Raw genomic sequence first — 23,943 nt, forward strand, 5'->3', positions numbered from 1 at the left:
ATAATCTGATGCCTACAAAATCAACAAAATAACAAAAGCCTTACTGGGTGCAAAAGGCAGTGATTGTCATTCATCTTTTGTAAGAAAAGACAGAGAGTCCTGCTTTGTCCAGAGTCACAAAGAGTCAACTTGGCCTTAGGACTCAGGAGGCTGGACCCTTGTCTGGCCGCCATTTCCTCAATGTAGCTCAGCAAGAATAAAAACCAGTTATTAATAGTCTGGCATTTCCCACTTATCCTGGGATATGAATTCCACTTTCAAGGCACACAGAAAGAGTCTGTGTTTTTCAAATGCAGGATGGCTTTCTAAGGTAGCACAACACATCTTCCTAACGAAGGGGTCCTTTTACGCTTACGCAGTGGTGAACAAACAAAAACTTTTTTTAAAGGAGAGAACTATTCCATCACATCTTCTTTGCAGGAAGGGAACCTCTAGCTCCAAAGTATTTTTTTTTTCTCTCCCCTAAGGTTGGAAGCCTAAGATGAAGCCTGCCCAAGTTTTCAACACAACCACAGAACTGGGGCCAGAAGGTGCCACGAATGGGGTTGAGTGTGGCCAAGTCACACTGTTGGTTGACTTAGAGCCCAAATGAGAGCGGGCAGGCAAAAAGAGCCAAAAGGTGAAAAGAAATGAAGTAGGAGAAAGAAAGGCAGAAAGAATCGACAAATTGTATGGGGGAGAAGTAAATGAACAAATCCAAAGAGCAAGAGAGAAGGGAGAATGCCAGCAAAACTGTCCCTGTGGTAGGCAGGCTCTGGTCCCTGCCAGTGAACTCAGAGAGAGCCTTTGTCAGCGCTGTACTGTGGGCAGCGTCTGAGTCAATGAGTGAGTTTACTTGGAAGCTTTCCATAAGGGCACATACCAGTTCTTGTTCCATTTATGTGCGAACTCCACGAGCAGGATGAGCTGGATGCCTATAAAGAGGAAGGCTCCGATGGCTCCCACATAGCGCCAGGCTGCAAAAGAAGGCCACCCAGAGGAGGTGACACGACTGTTCCCAGTGTTCGCTCAAAAGAGAGTAATGACTACCGCCCATTTTTACTACGTGCTCACTGTACCCGCAACACGTTTAATTCCCACACAAGCGTAGTCTTATTAGGCCACCTTACAGATGAGAAAAACTCGAGAGTCTACCGAAGGTGACAAGGTCCCTTAGCCAGTAATGGGTGTCACCGGATGTGAACACAGACAGTCTGGCTCTGGTGCATCCAAGCTTAACCTCCCTGCGACAACTGCCAGATATCCCAACAGACGTAGTAATTCATAAAGTCAACACGGCCCACAACTTAAAAGTAAAAACACACATTGCCAGAAAAATCAAGGGTTCTAATTTTATTGGACAGGGAGGCACCAGTGTCTAGGAAGGAAATGAGGCTCAGACTTGGGGACCACGGACTCAGATTCTACTTGGGGCTCTGTCACAAAGGCGCCCTAACACTGGACGAGCCAAGTCACATCCCTGGGTTACAGCCTGTCTATAATAATGACTGGGCTGGACTAGAGGATGCTAGGTCCCTTCCCGTTCTAAAGGTATTATTCTAACACACAATATTCTAACGTCTGTGGGGAAGAGAAAACCAGCTAACAAGCATTTTAGGTAAAGATAAGACGTGGATGTAATTTCCTTAAGGAGGACATAAAATCAGTGTGATCTTGAAAAAGCTGGACCTTCCTCATAGGTGACTCTTTGAGGGTCTGTAGCTGTTCCTCATGGACTGACACAATGTGAATACTTTCACCATCTTAACTAGGAAAGTGAATTCATGTGGGTTGAACAGTACTTGAACCACTGAAATTCAGACCTCCCTAACTCATATGAATAAGGGCTATGATGAAAGGCTTCGTATTAAATTGTTTTTGGTAGTTCCATCAATAAGGAACACAATTCAGTGTTATGTAGCTTCACGTAAGGAAAGTTTAGAAATGGACTGGGGGTTGCCTCTCTCATCCCATTACAGCTGCAGCAGGTTTAAAGCGCTAAGAAGCCTGTGTTCAGAGCCCTGGCTTTTCCGAGCCACACTCAGAAAGAACAAGGTCCCAGGGCCTCTTCAAACATGGCTGCTAGTGTCAGGCTGACTTACTAAACTGACCTTCACACAAATTTTAAGTGCTTCATTTTCCCTTCATGCCCAGAACCTTACAATTATCATTTTAATTCTTCAGCCTGCTGAGTAACTAAAGGTCCTCCCACAGCCTGCCAGGAGGGGAGGGAGTGGGAAGGGACAAGGAGGAGGGGAACGGAGGGGGATAGGGAGTAGGGAGTAGGGAGAGTGGATAAAGTGTGGGCAGTTCAGGATTTTTTTTTTTTAAGCCACAAGAAAGTCAGTAATTCAAAATATCAAAGGCACCCTGGACTGTGCTTTTGACAAGTTTACAAAATGGGTAAAAACGTAATGAACAGAAACTCATTTGTACCATTCAGAAAGGTCTCCTGGTCTGGAATGAAGAAAGCGCCTGAGCACATGGCCCCCAGAAGCAGGAGCTTGAAGAACCAAAAGCTAGAAAGAAAGAAAAAAAAAGAGGAAATGTATTTAAATGATATTCAGTGAAGGACAAAAGACCTCTTAGAAGGTAAGCACGTCCAGCCATGGTTCTGCCCTTGGCACTGTGCTCTCCAAATCGAGGGGAAGTAATTAAGTGACTGGAGACCGCCTTTTCCCAACATCAGACAGACTCAGCATGGCCTCTGATTGTGCAAAGCACCATTTTGTTGCAGGGGTGGAAGTGACCCGGGGAAAGGTCTTGGTACAAGAAATTAACTCTTGTCTTCACCACCTTTCTCATTATGGTACCAGTGCTACAAATGGGATCCTAGCTCTTCGGCCACTGTGCGGTGACAAGGGTTAGGTCCCACCTTCCCAAAACCAGTATCAGCAATTTAAGCGGGAGGGAGAGCAGTCAGAGGTCCGACGATTACAAGTGGTCCTAGATTACGTTCTGAATAGAAGACCAGGGAAGCGAATGCTGGAGACTTGCCCATTGTGAATGTAGGCTCTGCAGCTTTTGCTGTTGTTGATATTTAAGGTCAGGAGGCAGAAGATAAAGAAGAAACAGGCCATTCCAAAGCAGACTCTATACACCGCAGAATACCCCATCAGCTTCTCACAGGTGTCACCAGCTTTAATGTCTTTACAAATGTCTTCGTAAAAAGGAATCTGAGGAAAAAGAGAAAAGAGTCACCTGTTAGAACTGGGTAAAGGGGCTGTTGTGAAGTGTTCCTTCCGCTTACACGTCCAAGTCCCATGTGGAAATGCACAAACCCTGGGAAGAAGGCCCTCTTCCAAAGGCTTTTTCTTAGTTTCCTCTGAATCTTTTTTAAAGATTCAGTGCTCATGATGTACCACTCAGCCTTTACTTCCCCAAATGAATGTGGAAATCCAGCATCAGAATTTTTAATACATGGATATATTTTTCTTGAAATGCATAAATGTATAACAAAAAAGTGAGAGACTTCTTTCATTCCCACCCCAAAATGTCCTCTCCTCAGAAGAGTTAACAATTTGGTGAATATTTTTATTAGTTTACATACATAAATGTGTGTGTACACATGTATGTATACATACCCCATACTTATACACAGCACATATACATAAATACATACATACATACACTATATAGTACCATATACATTTCTCTCTCTCTCTCTCTCTCTCTCTCTCTCTCTCTTTCTTTCTCTCTCTCTCTCTCTCTCACACACACACACACACACAGCGCCTGCTCTGAGCCTCCAATGCGGCTGGGGGCAGGCCCCCAGCGGACACACACACACACACACACACACACACAGGACGCCTGCTCCGAGCCTCTGCTGCCAGACTGCGGCCGTCAGTAGGACATCCGGACTGTGAGAGGGGCAGGCTGGGCTGAGGGAACCCCACCCCCCAGTGCACAAATTTCGTGCACTGGGCCTCTAGTTAATACATACAAGCACACCTTTTTAACCACCATATTATCTTTAGAGTAAGGCTAGATTAAAACTGATAAGCATTCCCACACTGATCGTGGTGGGACGGGCTCTTGTTTTGCTATCACAAACACTGGTTCAATAACACTGCTGCGCATGCCTCATGGCACACGTGCCATTACTTATGTAAAATAGACGCCAGATCCACAAATGGAATCAGTGAGTCAAGTAGTATCTACATTCAAAATTTTGAAGAGATAAAGTGAAATCACACTTTCAAAGGCTGCACCAGTTTATATCCCACCAGAACTATCTGAGCCTGCTCAGGTTACCAACCTGAACACCCAATTTAAAGGTAAAAAACAGCCCTAGGTGGTGTGGCTCAGTGGATAGAGTGTCAGCCTGCAGACTGAAGAGTTCCAGGTTCAATTCTGGTCAGGGGCACATGCTCGGATTGCGGGCTGGGTCCCCAGTAGGGGGCATGGTGTGCAGGGGGCGGCCGATCAATGATTCTCTCTCATCATTGATGTTTCTATATCTCTTTCCCTCTCCCTTGCTCTCTGAAATCAGTAAAAATCTATTTTATAAAATAAAATAAAGGTAAAAAACACTATCCTGTCTCAATGTCCATTTTCCTCATTACTAGTAAGGTTCACTTTTTTTTTCATAAATTTATGGCCATCTGTATTTTTCTTTGTGAATTGGCTGTTAAGTTTTTTCCTGATCCACTGGAGCTATTTATGCATATTAATCTTCTGATGAATGTTGGCAATGGTTTATTCTAGCCCCATTAGAAGGTTTCAAAGTAAAACCTATTTATATTATCAGAACTGAAATCTTATATAACGAGAACAAGAAGTACATTTCTATGAACATAGAACATTAAGGATTTAGTCAGTGATTTAAAAACGTATTTATCAACATCAAAGCTGAACATTCTTCAGAACAGAAAAAAAGCTGAAAACACAGTATAGCTGTAATTCACAAGACAAAAGATAACACAGAGGAAAAAAATGACACAAGCTGGAGATAAAATTGAAGCATGATAATTTAGTTTTTTCCCCAGGAAAGATCTTAAAGAAACACTAATAACTGCGGCTATTAAGATGCCCATAAACCAAAGGAAGTCTAACCTTAATCGGAGGTCATCTTCCTGACTGGACTCCCTCACCTCAGAAAAGGCCTGTAGCCATGACTATACCTGAATCTCATATACGTTTTTCCTAAACAAAACATATTTTTCAAAACTACTGCCTCAGGCAAAAATGCATGAAAGATTTCATAAAGAAATATCAAAGGTTTTGTAGTCAGCAATTTTTTTTTAGATCAGGGCAAGATGTAAATGCATAAAAAGACACTACGGTATTTTTGACGAGGCTATCAAACAAAGTAGCACACATGTAGGGTTGCCAGAATGTCTAGGTAAATTTAAATTCCAGATAAATAATGACTGATTGTTTTATTTGTACAGCATTTATTGCTGTGTAATATTCATTCAAATCTTTTCTTCCCTTCCTTCTCTCTTCCACTCTCTCAGCAAAGCTAATTTCTCACACACACCTCAACCACCTGCAACACTTTCATCTACACCAGCCCATCTTTCAACTCCGGCTCTTCTCCACCTCCTGCCTCAAACCAACTTCTCTCCTTCTTCTAAAATCCATTTTAAGAAGCATGCTAATGCCAGGAGGCATGAGCTCCTATCCAATCATCCCCCACAAATGCCCTCCCGTGTTGATTCCCAGAGGCCCTTAGGCTCATCAAAGGGTGAGTATGTGGCATGGCATATTTCATCCAAAATAAAAGTAGGTAGACAACCCCCTGCTCCAAATACTAAGGCCTGCTTTATGCTCTGTGGGTGACTCAGTCATTTAGCTTTCAGTAAGTAGTGAGAATTTTTAGGCAAAGAACCTCGAGTTGAACAAGCTGGCAGGATTTAGCAAGGGGAATTTTCTCTGATTAAATATTTGCTGTTCCAAACTCCATCCCAGTTTTGGAAGAAGAAAGCATACATCACACACCGATTCCACACCATGGGGTGAAGGAGCTGGGCCTGCTAAGGGTGTTGCCTCTGGGCATCCAAGGACACTGCATCTGTGTTGTTTCTGTACAGACCTGAGGGCCAGTGGCTTCCTCCCAACCCTAAAGGCAATCAAACTGAAAGCCACAGATTACCAGCAAGAATAAACAGCTCACTTCCAACCCTAACTCCACCACTAACTTGGGCAAATTACACACCTTCCTGAGCCTCAATGTCCCTTCTCATACTATGAAATACTACTGCCACCCTGTATATCTGAAACTAATCTATAATAATAACAGCGTAATGTGCTAATTAGACCGGACAGCGGGACGACCTTCCAGACGTCCTTCCAGGTGTCCTTGTGGACAACCTTCCAGATGAAGCCGCGGCTGCGAGGGCCAAGCCCCTTGCACGAATTTTGTCCATCGGGCCTCTAGTACAAAATAATATCGAATGCTAACTGTAATTGAAAAATAAAATAATTTAAAGAAAGAATACTGCCACCCACCTCATGAAGTTGCCCTGAGAATTAAATCAGTTAATCTTTGGAAAGTCCTTGCCATCGTTCCTAATCCATAAAACCCCTTAAGTAAACTTTCTTAATTCTGAAGTGTTATCTTTTTTGTAAAAAGAACTAGGAGGAGGGAATCAGGCACCTGGCATGAAGCACTGACTGACTGGTTGATGCGTTCAGATTCACACATGGCGGGAAATGAGCATCTCAGGACTCCACAGACGCTCTCTTCACTTTCCAAAGGATTCATGTTGAAAGATACAGTATTCACATACTTGTCTTTTGAAGACCTAGTCACCACCCAAATCATGGAAGAGATGTTAAAAACATCAACACAAGAATTAAATTCAGCCCGGCCGGTGTGGATCAGTGGTTGAGTGTTGACCTATGAACCAGGAGGTCATGGTTCAAGTTAGGGCACATGCCTGGGTTTCGGGCTCCATCCCCAATGGAGAACGTGCATGAGGCAACTGATCAATGATTCTTTCTCACCATTGATATTTCTATCTCTCCCTCTCCCTTCCCTAAGAAATCAATAAAAATGTATTATTATTGCCCTATCCAGTTTGGCTCAGTGGATAGAGCGTCGACCTGTGGACTGAAAGGCCCCAGGTTCGATTCCGGTCAAGGGCATGTACCTTGGTTTCGGCACATCCCTAGTAGAAGGTGTGCAAGAAGCAGCTGATCGATGTTTCTCTCTCATCGATGTTTCTAACTCTCTATCCCTCTCTCTTCCTCTCTGTAAAAAAATCAATAAAATATATTTTAAAAATATATTATTATTTTTAAAGAATTAAATGCAAAAGGATGGGAATAGGAGAAAATCCACATAATTTGTGCACATAGGAGAAATTAGAGTTAGGCCCCATAACCAACTTTTATCTCAGGCAAATAAATATGGAAATGGAGAAGAGGAAGATGACAATCATGTTCCCATAATATCAAAGTATAATTTGGGAGAGATGAGAATATGGCATATTAACAAAGTCAACAATTCTTACATTCCATATCAAATTTCTAGGGCACTGAATGAAACTAAGATGCAAAGAAAGCTTTGGGCAGCTCAAACCCCCAAAAGATTAGACTTGACCATTACCTTTAACCTCATGATTCTGAGGGCCCCCGATTCTAGTACTGAGGACCAGAACATGTCAGGCATTTAAGTTTCTGGTCATAAAAACTAGAAGAACTAGACCTGCATGTTCTGTTTAGTATTCCTTATTTGAAAATGAATTTCAGAACCAAGAGCCTCTCCCAGTCTGTCTGCCTCCCCGCTTTCTGATATTCTACTTGTCCTCAAACTTTCTAAGACAATACATTTTTCTCTGTGGGTCCATGACAGTGATGTCTGTCTGTTACCCGCCAATGGACAGAAGCTGTGAAATGGGAATGCTAACATCAGCTTCCATCCTCCCGCAGACAGCTTCTAGGCAACCAAGGCTCATTTCCCAATAACATTATCTTTGAGGCCCTTTGTGGGATGTGAAGACTATTTATAAAACAGTGACAACCCATCCTTGCTTCTCTTTTGTTTGGGTTTCTAAACATTTTGAAGAGAAAAGTCTACATTGTGTCATTATTAAAACCATAGGAGGAACAAAAATTCCTCACGCTGGTTTTATTTGACCCTGACACCTCTGAAATCAGGAACTTAATGCCCCATGCAGTTGCTCCTCCCAATCTTGGAAGCAGGCCCCTCCACCATGGGGATCAAACAGCCACAATATGATTAGACAGTCAGGAAACAATTCTAATCAAACTTGAAATAACAAGCTTTCATTCTGAACAAAACAATTCACTGAGGGCTGACTCATTATGGTGGTGAGAAGGGCTCTCCCACAGAAGGGGACCAGGGATCTGCTAATGTCAGCCTCTGTTCTGAGAATTAGGTAACATCAAAGGCGGAATGCACAAAGAAGAACCACACCACTTACTGATCTTGAAGGAGAACTGAGAGTCAATTTCAGTGAAAACTTATGAACCGTTCAAAGAGCAACCGCACTGGGGGCTGGGGGCCATGGAATGGATAGATCCTGTCTGCTGATTTGATGTGGCCTATCCAGGTATGGGCTTTGTGTTAGCGGGAAAATATGATTATTCCCCATCCCACCCCCACCCACAGAACATGGTTTAATGAAGGATATTGTGCTGCCCTGAAAGAAACAAGGCCTGCTGAAGGATGCCACTTAAACAGAGATGCTGAGGTTTCTATAACAGGAGGACTGAATGTCTCAACAAACAAAGCTTTCTATTTATTTGGACCGCTTAATCAAACAAAAGACAATAAGCCCCAAATCAGCTCTTATTGTGAATGTATAAGCCTGGCATACAGTGGTGTAGTATGTGCAAATTCAACAATGTGCCATGACTGTCTTCTGTAAATATTTTTTTAAACCCAGTGAAATTATTATGTACTATACATTACACATAATACACTTGAACATACAGGATAGCAAGAGTTTGACCATTCACATCTGCTGTATTACAGGTATTATTCTAGGTTGTGGGGATACAAGCAGTGAATAAAACAAGTTAAGAAAATCCATGCTAACAGGGAGCTAACTTTTAGTGAAATGCTATACCCGCAAAACCATGGGTGCTCTACTTCATGAATACTTCAAGCATTTTCATGGTTAATTTTCACTATTCATTATTTTTCACCATAGGTGGGGCATGAGAATCTAATAACCCCAAAAGATTAGACTTGACCATTACCTTTAACCTGAGGGCCCCCGATTCTAGTACTGAGGACCAGAACATGTCAGGCATTTAAGTTTCTGGCCCAGCATCTTTCCCATTTTACCATTTATTAGACTTAGAATTGGGGGTACCCAGCAACAAGGAAACTAAAATACACTTATTTTCTCCATTCCTACTTCTTCCTGATCACCAAAAGGCTTGGTTTGGCTATATAAGTAGAATACTAATTATCTATACCTGAGAATGCTCTCAAAAAGCCACACAGACTAAGACATACATACTGTTAAACACATCATGCTAAATTTATTGCTACATTATTCTTGCCTAATCCACCCAGTGTGTGGTTCACGAAGCCCAGTTAACTGCAACTTAAGCAAATATTATGGTATCCTCAGCACAAAGCTTAGGCCATTGAAGTTCCCCCTGTGGTGAGAAGGGGAAAATTTAACTGCATATGACATGCACAGAGCCACTGAAGATCTAACACAGGACTCAGCAAATGACAGCTCCTGCTTATGTAAATAAAGTTTTATTGGAACACAGCCATGCTCATTTGTTGGCACATTGTTTTGGCTGCTTATGCGCTACAATGGCAGAGTTAAGCAGTTGCTAGAGACCACATGGCCCTCAAAGCCAAAAATGTTTTGCAGCTAGCTCTTCACAGGACAAGTTCGCCCACCCAGGGACCACCAGGAAGACTAGCTAAGAAGCTGTGCAGAACTGCTGAAATACAAATTAGCATCTCAGAGGCAAAGGACAACTGGTGATAACTTACTCTGCAGATCAAAAGCCGAAGGGCCAGCAGAGGGCACAGCAGCTCATCGGGACGCCTTCTGAGCGTCCCAACACCCTGCCCTGCCTTCTCCGCACCTCGGACTCAGTGCTGTCCCCAACTGGAAACTGTGCTTAAGAATCCACCATACGTCTCCCAGACTTTAAAAAAATATATCTTTATTGATTTCAGAGAGGAAGAGAGGGGAGAGAGAGAGAGGAGAGAGAGAGAGAGAGAGAGAGAGAGAGAGAGAGAGAGAGAGAATGAGATCAATAATGAGTGAGAATCATCCATCAGTTGCATGCCCCACACTGGGGATCAAGCCCACAACCCAGGCATGTGCCCTGACCGGGGAATCAAACAGTGACCTCCTGGCTCATAGGTCGACCGACGCTCAACCACTGAGCCATGCTGGCCGGGCTCCACATGTCATTTTGAAAGCAGCAAATGAAGTTTTTAATTCCTCTGCCTGTATAAACAGTTTTTTGGAAGGGGCGTGGAGGGAATGGGGGAAGACACGCCTGCAAGTGCCAATGCTTTTTCTGTGGGTCAGAGCCCTCAACAGCTCTGACAGAAAAAAGTCCTCACATCTGTTATGCAAACAGCCTGTGAAACCAAAATTAAAATCCACACTGATGAAAGCCGGCATGTCAAGAGATAATTGTAGACTTATTTTAAGACTGTAGAAACAGCCTCACTGAAATTTAAAAACCACACCCCAAAATAACGAACCCCCTTGGGATTAAGCTCAGCCCTGCTTTAGAGGGATGTAACACACTCCATTCCCTTTTAAAAATCTCCCACCTCACCTCAGCCCCCAGACTCCAGACAAGGAAGGGGAGCAAGCATTCTTGAGTTCTAATATGACCCAACGGTCAACAGAGTGCTAGCTGAGCTGACACCACTGTTTCCTATATATAGTCTCTAAAGCAGTTCTCATATGTTCAGTTTTCAAACACAACTGTGTACACACCCAGTCTATCTTTGTGGGGCTCTTTCTGTATATACAGGGTGGGGCAAAAGTAGTTTTACAGTTCTGAGTACATGAAACACAGTTTGTTCTTATATTATTATTACTGTATAATTTTCTGTCCAAACAACTATAAACCTACTTCTGCCCCACCCTGAACTTACCACACTGTTCGCATTTTCCCTACCTGAGGTCCTGTTCTAAGAAGAAAGACTATGTGCTACTCAGACCCACATCCCTGTTCTCGACCCATTCCCTAGACAGCCACATAAGCTGACGCCAGGTTGCAGTAAAAGGAAAGAGAGCATATATTTCAAAGGTACTGTTGAAAGGAGAACGGGCAGCTGGTGCTCAAAAATCCAAGCTCCTCGATAATTTGCAAATGGGGTCTGTTACAGGTAAAAGTTATGAGGAAGGAGTTCAGGGTCATGGGCTGTGTTGATTAGTCAGTTATAGGGTTCCATGGTTTTCCTCATGTAATTTATTTCTCCCCTGGCATCACATTGTCATTCTGTTTGGGGTCCTTGTTACTGGGGTCAAGAGGTCTTCCTGTTTCCAAACAAACCAGAGTTCTGCAACCCATCTTGGGACTGTCAGTCAGTTCTGTTACCTTCAGAGCAGAAAAACAGATCAATCCATCTTGAGCTTAAAGGGCCACATCCTTTCCTTATGTCACGCAATATATTGCCTGAAACCTGTTTTACAGGAAGATCTCCAGGCTCCTGGACACGGCTGTATTCTTTATTAATCTTTAAATAGAAATCATGACAGCCAGCTCTGGGGGCAAAAGGCCTTTTTCCTTTCATGTTTTAAGTCCTTCTAGCTGGGCTAATAATCAAATCAACAGAGGCAGATTAACAGGAGAAAGTGTACAAAGTCTATTATATGAATGCATATTCAGGGGACGTAAGAATAGAGACTCAAAGTACTGCTGGGTAAAAAAATAAAATAAAATAAAATTAATAATAATAATAATAATAATAATAATAGAAAAAAAAATAAAGTACTGCTGGGTAGCTGAGATTTATATGACATTTCCAAGCTAAGAAGACAGCTGGGTAGGAAAGGTAGGTCCACGGCAAAGGAAAAGCAAAAGTTTGGTGAGCAAATGTTTGCTGACATCTCTGTATGAATGGCCCCCCTGGAACAGATCCTCCATCTACACTCCTTCTAGGAAGTAAAAGGGGAAAGGTTTTTTCTGAGTCTTTTTTTTCCCAATACTCAACCAGCTTAAAATCAATATCCCAAAAGCCATATCTTGGGGGTGGCAAACACTGCTTCCCTTCACAGCAGAGCTAATTTAACACGTTTGACTGGAAGTTAAATGTGAGTAATTTTTATAATGTGTTATTGTTTTTCATCCCAGCACCTCCCAGGGAAGGAAGGAAGGGAGGGAGGGAGGGAGGGAGGGAGGGAGGAATTACATGACTTAAAAGGTTTTTTAAAACATGAACTCGGATTACAGTTTACCCAACTAACACTATCACCTACTTTTGAACTCTGTGTAAAGTATCAAGACTCAACTCGTCACAATATTTATGTTTCCTGCTCCCAAGCTTTCTGAGGCTACTGTCGCTTAGTTCGTTGTGTGTTGTGGCATTTGTCCATTCCCTCTGGGCCATGTCTGTAAAGACAAAACTGTTCATTTCTAACTGTAAGCACCTATCTGTCCTATTTATCAGCAGACCACTCCAAGGCCCCATCTGAGGACAGTTGCTTAATAGCTGCTTTTGATGATGACAGGAAAAAAGGGTTAGGAAAACTTCAGTTCTCACATCTTATCTTTCTTCCCCTCCCACAGCCAGACACATCCTGAAACAGAGATCCTGTTAATGTCTGATGCCCCCCACCCCACCCCAGACCCCCAAATGCTTTGGGTAATGGATCCTGCAGACCAAGGACAATAACTATTGTTTCTTGTATTTGGGCTCCTGGCAAGCTCATTACTGCTGGACAAGGATCAAATCTCTTTGTCTTTGATTCAGACTCAAAACACACACACACACACACACACACACACACACACACACACACACAACCTCACAGCGGGATATCCATTAGTTCAAATCCCTGCCTGTAGCACAAAACTGTTTCCCACCATCATTACCCAGAATTCACTAGCGCGGAGGGTGAAACCCCAGCAATGAGAGAAGCCAAGGAAGGGAGTGTTGCCGGAACTCTCTTTTCTCCCACGTGGCGTAATGTCTAGATGGAATTTAAACCACAGATAGACTTGCTTGGAAACCCAGGAGGATTGAAGAGGTGGAACCTTCCCACAGGGAAACTGATTCAGCCACGATGAGAACCTTCCCTCTGTGTTCTACAGGGACCTTGACATCGGATGGCCCAAACCCACCTTTAACCTCACTGATACACCTGACACAGGGGAGGAGAACAACGAACTCAGATGCTGTTCAGATAGAGAACTTTTGAAAGGCATTCTGTCTTGGCTGAATTTTAACACAGTGCTCCAGAATCAAAGAACTGGGTCAGCAATATAGTATACATGTTTGCTAATTTGACGCTTGCTCTAACATAAAAACATAAAACACCAGCTAAGAATGGAGAGTCTGCTCTAGAGTTCAAAGTCCCATAGCAACACCTGGTGCTGGGTCTCAGGTACACTGTTCTCTGACCGCTCAACCAGTAAACACCAAAGCCAAAACAAGAGCCCGGCTCTCCCGCTTCAGCCTGCACACCTGCCATTCTGTGCTGGGACAAACCACACGGTGTTCTGGACCAAAGTGGAATATTTTTCACTGCTGATGCTTGCTTACTTTAAAAAGGTGATTACACCAAACACAACTCGAAGGCAGGGTGTATTTTACATGCAAAGCCAGCGAATAAATAAACTCCAGATTTGTGGTTGCCCCTATTTTCTACCAGACTGAGTCAATTGTCCCTTGAGCCCAGCTTTTGGCTTTCACAACAGGAAGGCGGTAGGGTGTGGTGGGGGAGGGGGATGGAAGATAAGCTAAGAAAGCTGCCCAAGGTGCCAGGTGGTACTGTTTCCAGAAGAAATACTTCTCCCTCACCATGAACTCCAGAAGAAAGATTAGGAATCGGGAGGTAGGATAGCTTTAAGGCTTTTCCTGTTACTTCTATGAATATTTGCACAGCAACCAAACCTAGTCACACAGGCAGAAAAAGCAGCCGTCCTGGGTTCTAACGCCACCTCTACCTCGTGTCAGGGCCTTAGACAAGCCCGCTCCCCGTGTCAAATGAGGGGGTTGGTTCAGATTATGACTAGATTCTCCCACTTTAAAAAGCTAACGCTCTATTCAAATTATACTCTAAGAGAGATCATTGTTTTCTCTGCTTAACACTGCATGATATTTTCTGTCTTTTCACAGGGCAGACCCTCAGCATAAATGTGAGTTGTGTCCTTTTTTCCCCCATTTTTTATCTAACTAAATCCTTAGTAACTCAGTTTTATGTATTTTTTTAATCCTCTGTGACTAGCACAGAGAGGGCTTTCCCACAACCAACACTTACTCTAATGCAGATATATACATATATAGACTAACCAAAGCCAGAAACTAAAGAGCTACCCCAAGAAAACAAGAGAATGGGGGGAGTTCTTAAGGCTCAGGCACGGAGGAGATGATCACTTTGTTCTGGTGATGAACAAGATGTGTGTGTGGCCTTGGGACTAGAATGTCTACAAATAATCTCCTGACTCCCTTTCATTTACTTTCACATAATCTGATATTACTACTGCTATGATACATTAATTTCTCATCATTGCATCTCCTCCTTCCTCCTTCTGGTGAAGACAATGAGACATGTGGCAGTGACAATGACTGAGAAATGCATACCAAAAAAGAAAGTTTATGTGTCATCCCCAGGGTATGAAAATACAGACCGGATTTTCTGAATAAATAGAGAAAAATCCTTGAAGCCCATTTTACTTTTATTCAAAAGGCCTAAATCCAGTTAGCGGCCTCAATAGCAACCCCCTTTTCCACTTCGCTGGAAAATGTTGGACTTCATGATAAATGCAGAGACTGTGATTAGAATATGTGCTTAAGATTTTAATGGGCATGAAGTGGGCTAGGAAGCCAGGACAAGAGAAATGGGAAACAGACCGTTAAACAGCAGTTTGCAGCCATTTAGTAAGTCCTATCTTCCCTAAACCAAGGACACTTAAGAGTAAATAGTTTGGCTCTGGCTGGTGTGGCTCAGCTGGTTGGGCAGGTTCGATCCCGGGTAGGGAGCATTTAGGAGGCGGCTGATTGTTCTCATATCGATGTTGCTCTTTCTCTTCCTCTCTCTAAAAATTAATAAAAATATATTTTTTTAAAAAAGAGTAAATAGTTTGCCCTTCTCCTCTCCAACCAGAGGGTAAATAGCTTAAATCACCCTACTCAGGGAGATAGCAGAAATCCAATTAGTACCACTGTCAACCACACCCAAAGACAGATGAAGTTAAGGGAATAAATCTCATTTTGGTACATCAGTATAAAGCTGATAAATATATTAGAAATCCTTCCCTAAGACCTCACCTAAATACACTGCCTTTAAAACTCCCCAAAACTAAGGCCCCAGCCTGGCCGGGGTGGCTCAATGGTTGAGTGCTGACCCACAAACCCCCTATACTTGTCCCCAAGACCCCCTTTTCTCTGACATCTTAGTGAGCCAAAGAAGCTCAGCCTAGGCTCATTTCCCCACCTAGTCCCTCTCGGATTATCCTTGCTACACTGTCCTCAGCTTTAATAAATGCCCTCTAACATTCACCTGGACTCATGTTGTGAAATTTTTCCTACACAAGTCAAGAACCCACACACCACCGGCCAGCCCTAGGCAGATCCTCTCAGGGCCAGGTCCCTTTTCCAGTAACAGGGAGAGGGCTAGGTGATGGATTTAACTTGGGGAAGGAGGGGTCTCATTTAGATTCAAGTTGGGGTCCCACCTCCACCCTACATTAGTCCCGACGTTGAGTGATCCATAGAGCCCAGTGCACTACAGTGATCAGGACAATTTTTAAGCAGTTACTTGGATAAATATGCCAGATCCCGACATGCAAAGGGTAGACTAGTTATGACCGAGAAGGGTTCCTGAGGTCTTGGCCTGGGGCTATGCATGTAGATTGGCACAGACCACTCCAGCACACTGAGCTACTTCTATACTGCCCACCAGGATGGGTGAGATAGAGCCCTGTCCATTTTGACACTTACAGCCCTTTCAAACACGTGTAAACTCAAAGGATTTAAGTTATTTCAGGAGTTGCAAATTCAATGCCTTCGGGGTGTTGGCTGGAGGTGGGGGAGTGGGGGGGAGACTAGGGTTGGGGGAAGAAAGGGGAGTAGGGGGAAGATGTGAGATAGCTCTACAAGCAAGCATCTTGGAATGGGGTCTTTGGTGAACTATATAGCAGGTTAGCCCTTCTAAAGGCAGCCCAATTTATTTATTTACTTTTATTGCCCAAACAAAAGCCTATAGTCCAGTGATGGCGAACCTTTTGAGCTCGGTGTGTCAGCATTTTGAAAAACCCTAACTCAACTCTGGTGCCGTGTCACATATAGAAATTTTCTGATATTTGCAACCATAGTAAAACAAAGACTTATATTTTTGATATTTATTTTATATATTTAAATGCCATTTAAGAAAGAAAAATCAACCAAAAAAAATGAGTTCATAGGTTCGCCATCACTGCTATAGGCCAATTCACAACTCCTAGGCTAAGAGAGTACCACGTTTAACTGAAATTGCAGGTGCGGCTCTGGCTAATGGGTGGGGCTGAGGGCTGGGACTCTAAAGGGCTGGCATGCTTATTTTCATCAAGTCCAGGGAGAGAATGGAATTCAGGAACTACTTTGAAGTCTCGAGGAAACTGCAGTCCGGGGTCCCCCTCTTATCTGCATCCTGTTAGGTCTTGTCCAATGTTCCTTTGAAGCCCACTCTACCCTGCAACATTATCACCCTGGGCTGCGAAGAACCAGTAAGCTCTTTCATCCAAAGAGAGAATAACAACACGGGAGCCGTTCCCACATTACCACTCACTCAGAGGAAAACTGACCCAGGCGAGGCAGAGCAGAAAATAATGTGTCAAGTAAAACATGTTTCCTAAAGAGATCACGTAAGATTAGAAAGAAAGCATAATGCCCTCTAAAACCATTAAGGGAACAAGAAAAAGACGGCTATCAAAATAAATATCTTAGCCGAGTCGATGTGGCTCAGTGGTTGAGTATCGACCCATTAACCAGGAGGTCACGGTTTGATTCCCAGTCAGGACACATGTCGGGATTGCCAACTTGATCCCCAGTATGGGGTGTGCAGGAGGCAGCGATCAATGATTCTCTCTCCTCATTGATGTTTCTATCTCTCTCTCCGTCTCCATTCCTCTCTGAAAGCAATAAAAATACATTTTAAAAATAAATAAACAAGCAAACAAACAAACATCTTAGTGACCTCTTTTCCCATTACAAGGAATAATTCTTCAAATTTTAAATTTAAAATAAGGGGGGAGGGGGAGAGGAAACAGTCTTCCGCATTGTGGAAGATGTATTTTGGTTCTGAAAAAATTAAAATGTCGAAATTGAGCCATCTCAGGCACCACCTATTACCCATCTCAATGAATTGGAGCAGCCCAGGCACCAAGTGGAACGTGGATAAGGAAAATGGATCTAAGATGCTTCAGGTTAGGAACATGCAAGGCTCCTCCCACCTGGGCCTGGTGTACTGACCTCACAGGGAAGAAGGTTTGAGGGCCACATGAGTCAACTGTCCTCCCCTTGGTTTTAGGGGCCTCTCTTCCACAGAAAACAATGAGTCCTTTCTCCGCTCTCCCAAAATGCCTGTAGCTACCCAGGGCGCCCCAAACTCAAATGGAGAAGTTACATCTTGACTTAGTGGTGCAAGTCAAGAGGCCTAAATCCCTCACTCATTTTTTTTTTTGGGGGGGGGGGCATTCTACGTTCTAAAGTGGATTTTTAATCCCCAGGCATCAAATATGGCAAGACTGTACCACTTGAATGACATGGTAACAGACATGAATGACTTGCAATCAAATGGGGAAATGCTCCAGGAGACAAAATCACACCCTATTCAACCAGCACAGCAGCGCTTCCTCTGAGCCAAAGCTCTCAGGGGAAAGAGGAGCGCCCCTAGTGGGAAGAAGCAGGGCGAAGTCTGGCCCAGCAGCTCCTTGTAGTTCCCTCTTGTTCACACTTAAAACAGAGCACATTCTGACACCAAGGCAAAACCTGAAAACAAGTGAAAAGGCTGCTGCTCTCGTGTTCTTAACTCATATAACAAAGGGCCACCTGGCTTTGGACAGAGACCTGTCCATGGCACATGAATGCTGGGTGGGAGGCAATTGCACACTCCCTTCCGGCCTGTTACCAGCATACATGCTTTTTCCTCCTCCCATCACAACTCAAACATTCCCTCAGGCCAACAATGAGGGGGCGAGGACTTCAGCAGAGGCCCAGTGTGCTTCCCCATAAGGGGACCTTTCAACACCCACCCTCAAGCACCGCCTGAGAATGAGGTCAGACTCTATTCTATAGGCCATGAAACAAGCTGACTTTGTGATCAGCTGGCCGGCCTCCTGTGAGGCCCTAACGATGGAAAAGGATTGGTTTCGCCCACAGGGACCTCATTCCCTATGCAGGAAGCCTAGCCAAACCATTTTTAAATAAGTACATTCAGGGACAGGCAAAGAAACATTTATAAGAGCCTCTATGAAGCTCCCATTTATAAGAACCCCTTCTCTCTCTCCTCCCTTCCTCCCTCTGCTCTGACCCCAAATCACACCACACACACAGTCTCACACACACACACACACACACACACACACACACACACACTCACCACAGCTGGGTCCATTGCCCTAAGTATCTCTGTTTCTCTGATGACAGCCTCCTCCTCTATAATGACTCTACAATGGCTACCCATTTAACATCAGACCATGGTCAAATGACACACCTGAGCACGGAAATTCCTGAAAGACTTGGTCATTTTACCTGCTCATGTCTACTCTGTCCTTCTACACATGTCTGTTCTTGTTGTTTTCTCTTCTCTCTACCTGTACAGTTTGGTCACTAAGAACACATTCTGCTTGGGTTCAAATCCCAACTCCACCAACCAGAACTGGAGACCTTGAGTTAGGTACTTACATGACTCAATGCCTCAGTTTCCTCATCTGGTGAGTAGAACAGTGACAAATGAGATGACACAGGTAAAAGTTCAGAATAAAACCTGGCACATGGTATCACCCAATAAATACTAGCAATTAACACACACATTATCACACAAGTCACTTCCTCCATGAAGCCTTCCCTAGCAACACGACTCAATATCTTCTGTTTCTTAAAAATGTTCTGCAAACATCAGAAATCATAGATACTGGCCAGTGTTTTTCTGGACTATTTCACAGGGCAGGTTAGTCGGATAGTAATTCAAATGTTAAAATTATTATTATGAAAATCACATCCTAAAATATGTACCGGTAGCCCAGCTGGCATGGCTCAGTGGTTGAGCATCTACTTATGAACGAGGAGGTCACGGTTCGATTCCCAGTCACAGGGCACATGCCCAGGCTGTGGTCTCGATCCCCAGTGTGGGGCGTGCAAGAGGCAGCCAATCAATGATTCTCTCTCATCACTGATGTTTCTATCTCTCTCTCCCCCTCCCTTCCTCTCTGAAATTAATAAAAATAAATAAATACATACATACATACATATATACATACATGTGGCTCCAAAGTGATCGCTTCCTCCAGTAACAACGTTTCTGATGGGTTTGCCAATAAGAGATATCATATATTTTATATGGTTTCAGATTTTGTTTCTTGGATCCAAAGTTTAATTCTACAGAGATTGAATACTATTTTATGTTTTTAATATGTTTTTATTGACTTTTAGAGAGAGAGGAAGATGGGGGGGAGAGAGAGAAACATAGATCGGTTACCTCCTAAATGCACCCTGACCAGGGATCGAGCCCACAACCTGGGCATGTGCCCTGACCAGCAATTGAACCGGTGACATTTCAGTGCGTAGGACAATGCTCACCAACTGAGCCACACCAGCCAGGGCTGAAAACTTCTTAAGAGCAAAGAGCAGAGATCGTACCCATAGACATCTGGTCCACACTGGGAGTTCCTATCAAAATACCACAGTGAGTCCTCAGGTCAATCCTTGTTGAATTTAAATAGAACATTAAGTTACCTAAAAAACAAAGGTAGTATGTGGAAGGTTAAGTGGACCTTCAGAATAAGAATTAAAATCTACCCTGTAAGCCCTGGCCGGGAGGCTCAGTTGGTTGAAGCACTGTCCTGTACACCAAAAGGTTTCAGGTTCGATTCTCAGTCGGCGTACATACAGGAGGCAATCAATCAATGTTTCTTTCACATCTCTCTCCGCCCCTTCCTCTCTCTCTCTAAAATCAATAAACATACGCTCAGATTAGTATAAAAATAAAATCTACCCTGTTGGTATTCCTCCTCTTAAACTTCTTGTCACAAACATAGAAGATTAAACCATGGTAAGAGGAAGACAATCCAAGACAAACACCATCAAGATAGAGTGAAACCTGTGCAAACTAATAAGGCAGCCTTAGTTCTTGGTCTCAGGGCCCCCAAACTTCCACAGAACTTCGTGCCTCCTCTCATATGGTCCTTATTCGTTTCCACCTTGTTTTATGCCTCAGAAGATTATGCCTTGTCTTCTGAATTATCAGCTTCGTTTCTCACAAGTTCGAATGCCCCATGGCGCCCATTGTGGTGCCTTACTGAGTAGTGAGAGTCCACTGTGTGAAGCAATCAGAGGAGAATCTTAATCTCACAAGTTTCGATAGTAGTTCTGGTATATTCCAGATCATACAACCACAATTATAAAAGCATTACCTAACAGAAAGCTTCAAAGGGCCTACTTTAATGAATGGATAAGAAAATATCAAGTGAGTTTTTTAAAAACGGTGTTTTGATGCACTTGAGTGTATTTAAAATAGTCTGTAGTTGCAGCATAAGGTTGGGGAGAAGGAACACTTCCTCGGAGTGCTCCTGGGGATGCCATCTCCATTAGGGGAGGTGTTCCAAGAGCACAGAGCACTTAGCTGTGGCAAAGGGGCCTTGCAAAGCTACTTTCCTCTCCTTTTTCCTCAGAAGGGAGCTGCCCCAAGGAGCATTAACTGTTCCTCTTCCCAGCAAATGGTGCCCCTGCAGACGAAGCCTGCCCTGGCCCGGTGGACTCCCCAAGTGAGTAAGCCTGACTCATTTTGCAGATCAGTAGTAGGATGCCCACTTCCTTGCAGATACAAGCCACATTGTCTCACATCAGGTCTGTGAGGGGGAAAGGCGATGTTTGGCATGTACCTGCTGACACTGTAGTCTTTTTGTCGATTTGTTCAGAACCTGGGAGGGGAAAGATGGTGTTGTGTGTGTGTGTGTGTGTGTGTGTGTGTGTGTGTGTGTTTAAATATGTTTTTATTGACTTCAGAGAAGAAAGGAGAGGGAGAGAGAGATAGAAATATCAATGAGGAGAGAAGCATTGATCGGCTGCCGCCTGCATGTCCCCTACTGAGGATCAAGCCCGCAACCCGGGCTTGTGCTCTGACCAGGAATCCAAACCGTGACCTCTTGGTTCATAGGTCGATGCTCAACCACTGAGCCACGCCGGCTGGGCAAGATTGTGTTATTTATTGGACTCCCTCAAAAACCACAACACATCCCCGCTCCCATCATCTGGCTGATTAATAGCCTACTATGGGGAAATTCCAGAAAAAAAAGTCCTGTATGTGTCTCTCTCAGCATCACATGCCAGGTCTACCTCTACGTACATTACTCGAGAAATGGCTGGAACTGCATCCTCACCTCTGGAGACACCCACACTACAAGTAACATATCCAGAAAAGTAAAAATCGCCCTATAGCTGCCTCATTATCTGTGGGATGATCACAGGCTTTATCATACTTCCCCTACAGGCCAAATTAAATGTTTTATAACAGCTACTTCCTGAGATCCTGGCAGCCATCCTTAGAACAAGAAAAAACTGTACATCTAATCAGAAACGCTATAAACAAGGCTAAGACAAAATATGCAATCCTCTCCATGAATAGCATCAGTCTGCCTCCACACTACAACTTAAGACCAGGAAAGCATTAAAGTGGCTTCCCTGAAGGTTTGGAGAGAGTGAGTGCACCCAAAACCACACTGGGGTGGGTGGGCCCATCCGCTAAAGTGGGTATTTCCCACACACCCTCATCAACCATCAGAAATGAGAAGAGTTGAAACAGGGCAGACTTACGTGCTCTTTCATCTCATTAGCCACAGTCTGTGACATCATGATGCAGCAGAGCACGGCGACGAGAATGAAGTAGAGGGCGTACATGAAGCGGGTACTCCGGGACTGTCGGATCTTGGGGCAACAGCCACAGCAGAGGGAGCAGCCAGCAGTCCCACAGCAGCAGGCCAACTGAAAAAGAAACACAGAACATCCTCTTAAAGCCACTGCTTTATAAACCTGCTAACCCCAGCCCTCTGTGGGTCAACCTTTCAGCTACCATTTTTCCAAGCCATCCTGCCCATAGAGCATGCTGGAACAGTTTAGTATGTGAACAAAGCTCTCAGCAGAATGGGTTTCAGGTTGTCTTTAATGATAAGCATTAAGGCTTGGGAGATGCCCAATAATTAAACAGAAAAAGCACTATAATCATTACTCTTAAGCAAAATAAAGATTTCTGGGGTCGGCTAAAAGCAAAAGAGGCCAAGAACTAGAAAAAGGCCAAAGTGAGGTGAGGAGAACATGAAAAACAGGGAATCGGGCTCAAGAAAAGGACTGTCAAAATCCATGAGCAAAAGAATGAATTGTATGAACACCCAGGCACATGCTGGGATGTAAAGGCTATGTATGCTCGCACCCATCCTCCTCTGCAGGAAATAATGGGAGTGTCCAACTTGAAGCTCTCAGGGAATAGATGCCTCTTACCCACACAGTGTTTTCCGCAGCTTCACGCCCCTAATGTAAGCTCTCAGGCTAATGTGCGGGGCATGGGCTCAGAGGAGCAGAGAGCTCCTCTGTACCATTAATAGCACACACACCTTTTATTTGGGGAGACCAGCTCTTTTTTTTTTTTTTTATCTCTGATTGGGCTTTATTGGCAGCTATACATTTGGGGATACTAAATAAAATATAGATTAAGTTTCCAGGTTTGGGTCTGGTGCTAATTTTTTTTCTTTTCAAAACTATTTTTTAGAATAGCTTTAGGTTAACAATAAAATTGAGAAGGCAGTACGGAGATTTCTCATATTGACTCTTACTCCCATACATACATAGCCTCCCCCATTTATTAATATTACTTATAAGAAAGGTACTTTGCTGTTGTTGTTAACACAGATGAGCCTACATTGATATATCACTATCACCCAAAGACCATGGTTCACTTTAGGGTTCACTGTATAGTCAGTCAATGGGTTTGGACAGATGTAAAATGATACATCTCCATCATTATAATATCATACAGTGTATTTCCACTGCTATAAAAGGAAACTAGATCTTTAGTAAAGCACAGGGCAATAGCCCTAGCTGGTTTGGCTCAGTGGATAGAGCGTCAGCCTGTGGACTGAAGGGTCTAGGGCAGGGGTGGGAAACCCCTGGCACGTGTGCCAAACATGGCACGCCAGTAACTTTTGCTGGCACGCGAAATGCTCTCTTATAATCTTCCATTTAAATTTTTTTCTTAATATCAACTTCTTTATTTTTTCAGATAATTCAATGTAGGTGCATCTTAGATAAATAAATAATTTTACATAACATGTATACATTAAAAAATAAATATATTTTTCATCATCATATACTGTGTTTTTGTTGCTCGAATGGATTTTATTATTTCTTCAAGGTTCTTCACATACGTACACTTTAAGAGATATCAAGTAGGCGTAACATGTTCTCAAAAAAAATTAGGGTTGGCACGCAGAAGAATTTTGAGTCAGAGATTTTGTGGTTTTGGCAGGCACTCACAAAAAGGTTGCCCACCCCAGTCTAGGGTTTGATTCCCTCCAAGGGCACATGTCCAGGTTGTGCACTTGATTCCCTGTAGGGAGCGTGCAGGAAGCAGCCAA

The 23,943-nt window shown here is 43.5% G+C and overlaps 1 protein-coding gene across 1 annotated transcript in view; it reads right to left on the bottom strand.

The window, feature by feature from the left end:
* Nucleotides 1-22,233, bottom strand: part of SERINC5 (serine incorporator 5) — a 46,396-nt gene extending 24,163 nt beyond the window's left edge. The window contains exons 1-4 of the mRNA XM_081088640.1: nucleotides 22,130-22,233; nucleotides 2,977-3,155; nucleotides 2,416-2,498; nucleotides 863-956 (exon numbers count right to left, since the gene is read on the bottom strand). Of these exons, the coding sequence (XP_080944766.1) occupies nucleotides 863-956; nucleotides 2,416-2,498; nucleotides 2,977-3,155; nucleotides 22,130-22,213 (440 nt within the window). The 5' untranslated portion in view covers nucleotides 22,214-22,233. The remainder of the gene's footprint in view (nucleotides 1-862; nucleotides 957-2,415; nucleotides 2,499-2,976; nucleotides 3,156-22,129) is intronic.
* Nucleotides 22,234-23,943: the final 1,710 nt, after the last annotated feature.

The sequence above is a fragment of the Myotis nattereri genome (assembly GCF_964212035.1).
Source record: "Myotis nattereri genome assembly, chromosome: 4".
In the NCBI taxonomy this organism is placed as follows: domain Eukaryota; kingdom Metazoa; phylum Chordata; class Mammalia; order Chiroptera; family Vespertilionidae; genus Myotis; species Myotis nattereri.